At 39.6% G+C, this 5,249-nt stretch overlaps 1 protein-coding gene across 3 annotated transcripts; it reads left to right on the top strand.

The window, feature by feature from the left end:
• Window positions 1-6: 6 nt before the first annotated feature.
• Window positions 7-5,243, top strand: LOC116216973 (zinc finger and BTB domain-containing protein 41-like). Of its 3 annotated transcripts, none has more exons than XM_031554785.1 (4): window positions 7-235; window positions 341-1,576; window positions 2,851-3,058; window positions 3,784-5,243. In XM_031554785.1, the coding sequence occupies exons 2-4, from the start codon at window positions 457-459 to the stop codon at window positions 3,896-3,898; spliced, it is 1,443 nt and encodes a 480-aa protein (XP_031410645.1). In that variant the 5' UTR covers window positions 7-235; window positions 341-456; the 3' UTR covers window positions 3,899-5,243. The 3 variants fall into 3 exon arrangements, with proteins under 3 accessions (XP_031410645.1, XP_031410647.1, XP_031410646.1); XM_031554787.1 differs by having other exon boundaries at window positions 16-69; XM_031554786.1 differs by lacking the exon at window positions 7-235 and having other exon boundaries at window positions 265-1,576.
• The last annotated feature ends 6 nt before the right edge of the window (window positions 5,244-5,249 follow it).

Genomic DNA, 5,249 nt, shown 5'->3' with positions numbered 1-5,249 from the left:
CGCTCGGAGGGACGTTGGTGGAGGCTGCGCTCCGTGCGGGGCTGTAATAATAATAGCGCACTTGGTGCGGTAAGAATAGCGCGCTGCCGTCGCGCAGTATTTCACGGGCTATATGCGTCTGCGAGGCTGTGAGCTGGCCGCGTCGCCTCCCGCTTCTAATAATAGGCGGCAGCAGCGCGCTCGCTCGGTGCGGTGCGGTGTGGCGGCCTGCAGTGGGACAGGGCGTCCGGGCTCCGTAAGTGCTTCAAGTGTTTTTTAGAGCTGAGTGCGGTGCGGAGGGCGTGGACCTAAAGGGAGTTACGACTGAATGCTAAATGCTGTTGTCGTAATTCTTTTGCAGATTATGAAATTGCTGTTAGGTATTTTCTCAAGGAAGTCTGGCGCGGAAGCAAGTCTCCAGGGGAATTCTGTGTCAGTCACCTATGAAGCTCCTGGTTTTAAAGTTGTGCTTCTGCAATGAAGAAAAGGAGACGGCTCGCTGCAAATGTAAACGAAAAGGTTCGCCTTGGCCATGAGAAAGTTGCTTCGGATCAGATTCTTGTAGTAGACTGTGCCCAGGAAATTGTCTCCAAGTCTGCAGAAATAGCTCCTGCAGATCAGCTTGAATCTGCCCCAGAACTTTCACCCTCATCGGAACAAAGGAAGCTCCTAAGCTCTTTACAGTACAACAAAAACCTGCTCAAGTACCTAAATGACGATAGACAGAAGCGTCCGTCATTTTGTGATTTACTCATAATCGTAGAAGGAAAAGAATTTAGTGCTCACAAAGTTGTAGTGGCTGTTGGGAGTAGTTATTTTCACGCCTGTTTAAGCAAAAATCCAAGCACTGACGTCGTCACGTTAGATCACGTAACTCATTCTGTCTTTCAGCATTTGTTGGAGTTTCTGTACACCTCTGAGTTCTTTGTATATAAAAATGAAATTCCACTGGTGCTGGAAGCGGCAAAATTTTTAGATATTATAGATGCAGTGAAGTTACTGAATAATGAAAGTGTTTCTAGCATACAGTCCGATGTGGTAACTGACACACCTACACCTGTAGAAACGCTAAACGAGCTGACCGGTAAACTGTTGAATAGTCATCAGTGCACTTTCTGTGGTCGAAGTTTTTGTTACAAGAAGTCTTTAGAAAATCATTTGGCTAAAGCCCACAGATCCCTTTCACTGGAGAGAAAACATGGGCTAAAAATGGTTGAGAAAGCAGGCTTTTCCACTCGACGGTCCACGAGAAACCGTAAGTGTCCGGTTAAATTTGATGAGAGCGATAGTGAAAGTGATGATGCATCTGACAGCAATTTGGAAAAAGTCAGTTCTGACAAGGAAACATCTGATAGAAGTGAGTTTGAAGACAGTGGAAGTGAATGCAATGCTGATGAAGAAGGACAGGAGGAAGAAATGTCGGGTGAAGATTCAGACACTGAAGAGCAAAGTGAAAAAGAACATGATACTGAGGAGGGTTCTGAGGTAGCTGATTCCGTGGGAAGTATTCCTGAAGGCTTAGCTCCGGTCATCATTCAGAGCAGTAACAAAAAACTGCTGCAGTGTCCCAAGTGTGACAAAAAGTTTGATCGAATAGGTAAGAACAAGCAAATTGGGTAGCTCTCTCTTCTTTATTCCATGTGGGGGTGCTAATTGTACAGGGGATAAAGGAGCTGTTTCACGGAGGATGAAGATTGGAATTTCTGGGCGACACCCTTTAGAGCACTGGGAAAGAAACCATTCCTCCTAGCATCAGGACTTTTTTTCTTATAATAGCTGCATTGTTCCTTTCATCCTTTTGAAAGTTTGTACAACGGGAGGTTTGTGGTGTGTGTTAGTTCCTACTTAGAGCAGCGTGTTTAGCTTGCTCTTGTTCAAAAAGTTGTTCAATGCGACTCTTAGAACTGTTTTGTTTTCCTGATCTGTTTGTTTTCTTTTTAATTGACTGTAGCATAAAAAATATACTTGTGAATTATTTTGGCTTTTCTACACAACTTGTCATTTTGAAAGTACTTTGGTTAGTTGAGTTTATCAACAGTTGTGTCTTTGGTGTTATCCACATTTTATAGAGGGGATACTGCAACTGAGGTGAAATTAATTTCCCAAATCCTAAGTTATGTAATAATAGCTGTTCAGTATTAGAACATCAAGACTTAACCTGTACTTCAAATGTCATGTCTTAAAATTAAAGGTAATCAGGAAAATTTCTTGACATGACACCTTTCCTTTAAATACTGAAAGGCTATTGTGCAGAAATAAATGGGTTGTGAAGATGTCGTGTTGTGTGTTTTGAACTTTCATGCATTGGAGGCTCTTTTTGCCCTTTTGTGACTAAACATTCTAGGTTTTCTGCTAAAAAAAAAAAAAGCATGAGAAATAACATTAATTAAAGTGATATATACAGTATTTCTTTGTAAGCTTGTATTACCATAGGTTTTATTATTTGAAAATACCTTTCTTAAAAATACCAGTTTGCTGCTAAGGCAAACTGAAAGCTGTTCTGAAAAGGCAGTGTAATGAAAGTACTCAGTACGTCCAGTGCTTGGAGAGTAGAGTAGGCTGTAGGGTTGAACAGGTGGGATTCAAAATTCTTGCACTTACTTAACAGTAATACAGAGCAATTGTATTTTTACTCTTAATTTTACAAATAGCAATGATGGAAGTGTATGGAGGAACCTTACATGAAATCCATAAGTGATCGTTGTGCAGCTTTCAGTGGTGTAAAACAATAGAAGCCTGTAGATGTGTGTGGGAGGTACCTAGACCTTCTCTGAATTATTCTAGAATTTAGAATCAACCCCCAAACTTGTACTGTAGATGATACCTGTTATATTTACGCTAATAAATACTTTTTTTCCTGTTGTTATGTAGGCAAATATGAGAGCCATACTCGTGTACACACGGGTGAGAAGCCTTTTGAGTGTGATATATGTCATCAACGCTATTCAACGAAGTCCAACCTGACGGTGCACAGAAAGAAACACTCTAGTGATACAGACTTTCATAAAAAGGAGCACAAGTGTCCATACTGCAATAAGCTGCATGCAAGCAAGAAGACGTTAGCAAAGCACGTGAAGAGGCAAGTATGAGCTAATTTGACTCATGTTTCTGAGGAATTGTTTATGCAAACAGCATTTTTTTGCTTTATTTATATAATTGGTTGTAAGTATCTTTTCAAAGGCCCTAGGGATTAGCAATGTCAAACTAACTTGCCATGTAGAGTGCACGAGAACTGACTGAATAGCAGTTCCGCAGCAGTCTGTAACTATTACAGTACCGTAGGTTTTTAGGTAAATATTAGAATGCTCAGATTAGCTATTAGAGTCAGTCAGAACAGAAGTCTTCATAGTTAATTATCTGTTTGGTGTTTTTTTTTTTTTTTTAATTTGAAGGAAGAATGAAAGGCCGTTAATTTTATATGTTAATACTGTACTGTTGGTGATAATAGATGGATAAACAATTTCCCTCCAAAGTCTTTTGGATTAATAAATTGTTTATGACAAGTCTAATTAAAGATATTCATATTTATGTATCACTTTTTTCTCTTTTTTTGTAAATATCCACGAAGTGTTCTAGTTTAGACTGTCCTTTGTATCACCAGTTGTCATATGGGATTCTAAGGGAGTCTATAGTCAACGCTGTTTTCAAGTTACTTGTGCTTTTAGAACTGCTTAATTATGATTCTCATGTTCTGCTGTTTGGTCAACTTTTATGGCATGTGGGGTTTAGAAATAGATATTTAGTATTTGGGTGATCTTCATCTTATGAAGCTAAGAATGCTTTCTGCTGCTGTCCTTCCCTTAGGTTTCATCCAGAGAATGTGCAAGAATTTCTTTCTATTAAAAAGACTAAGAGTGAAGGTTGGAAATGCGATGTAAGTAGTACTTCAGTAGTTCTGATTTTTTCATATAGGTACTAAGCTGTTTTGTGACCTGAATGCTGAAGTGAAAATAAGGTATATTTTTCTCTGAAATTTCAGCAAGCTTGATAAGTATACATTTCTTCTTTATGTGTGGATTTAAAGGCTGAATTTTGTTCTTTGTGTTCAGTTTGTGACTAAGTAGAGCACCAAGCTGAATTCTAAAATAGTTTGAAGGGCCTGTTTTTCATGTGGTTAGCTATTACTTTTATTGAAGTACATCAATTTGCGGATGATTAAACTTGAGAGTTATGAATACTTAAACAATGGAGTATTTGTTCTTCTGTTAATTACACAATTCAAGCACTGACCTTAAAGTATATGTTTTCGGAAGGCTTTGAAGGTGTACGTTTAAGTATGAGATGTTTTTTCATTTAGCTGCATATGCATGTCAAGAGAACTGTAAATTTGTGTGAAATCTATTTCTAGATTTAGAATCATAGAATACTTTCCATCATTTTCTGCAAAAGTGTGTGTATGTGAAATTAGATCTACTGTAAAAAGAAAAGTACAGAATTTCCATTCATTCTCTGTCTGCTGCCAGATGACGTTTTAAGGTTTTAAATGTGGTTTTCTGTTTTTAAGGTAATCAGTATGCGTTTATTTTTAGTCAGGACAGTTGTTTTTGTTTAGCTAACTGCTGTAAGCATCTATATGTCTAATACTAGGTGCTGTAACATGATATAATTACTAGTCTCACTTTGTTTATGAACTTTGGCTTGTAAACATACAGGAGAAGGTGGGGAGATATCAACTGTAGGGATCAGTAGTGTTCATTCTGCTGGTGACTGCAGCATGGTTTGGAGGTATTGCATGGCTGCCTGAGGCTGTACTCTTCCAGACGAAGTTATGTTGTATGAACATATTACAGATTCCATTTGCTCCTAAATAAGAAACGTTTTAAGAACAGGAATTAATCGTACAGCTGTGTACAGGAGATGACTGTCTATCTCTGTTCTGCCCTCGTGAGCCCTCATCTGGAGTACTATGGGGTCTGGGGCCCCCAGTACAGGAAAGATGTGGCACTATTGGAGAGTGTCCAGCGGAGGGCCAAGGAGATGATCAGAGGGCTGGAGCACCTCTCCTGCAATGACAGGCTGACGGAACTGGGTTTGTTCTGCCTGGAGAAGAGAATGCTGTGAGGAGATCTCATTGCTGCCTTCCAGTATTTACAAGGGGATCATAAGAAGAAGGGAAGTCAACTTTTTACTAGGGTAGACAGTGATAGGACAAGGGGGCATGGTTTTAAGCTCAGGGAGGGAAGGTTCAGATTAGATGTTGGGGAAGTTCTTTACTATGAGAGTGGTGAGGTGCTGGAACAGGCTGCCCAGAGAGGCTGTGAATGCCCCAT

Source organism: Meleagris gallopavo, chromosome 10, assembly GCF_000146605.3.
Source record: "Meleagris gallopavo isolate NT-WF06-2002-E0010 breed Aviagen turkey brand Nicholas breeding stock chromosome 10, Turkey_5.1, whole genome shotgun sequence".
Taxonomy (NCBI): domain Eukaryota; kingdom Metazoa; phylum Chordata; class Aves; order Galliformes; family Phasianidae; genus Meleagris; species Meleagris gallopavo.
The sequence above is the reverse complement of the archived record's forward strand: the minus strand, read 5'-3'. Positions and strand labels throughout refer to the sequence as shown.

What these genes read in the sequence shown, in the direction of transcription:
- LOC116216973 (XM_031554785.1), top strand. Translation starts at nt 457, where the DNA reads ATGAAGAAAAGGAGACGGCTCGCTGCAAATGTAAACGAAAAGGTTCGC. An exon ending in CAAAAAGTTTGATCGAATAG is followed by an intron (nt 1,577 to 2,850) that starts GTAAGAACAAGC and finishes GTTGTTATGTAG; the next exon opens with GCAAATATGAGAGCCATACT. An exon ending in TTAGCAAAGCACGTGAAGAG is followed by an intron (nt 3,059 to 3,783) that starts GCAAGTATGAGC and finishes TCCTTCCCTTAG; the next exon opens with GTTTCATCCAGAGAATGTGC.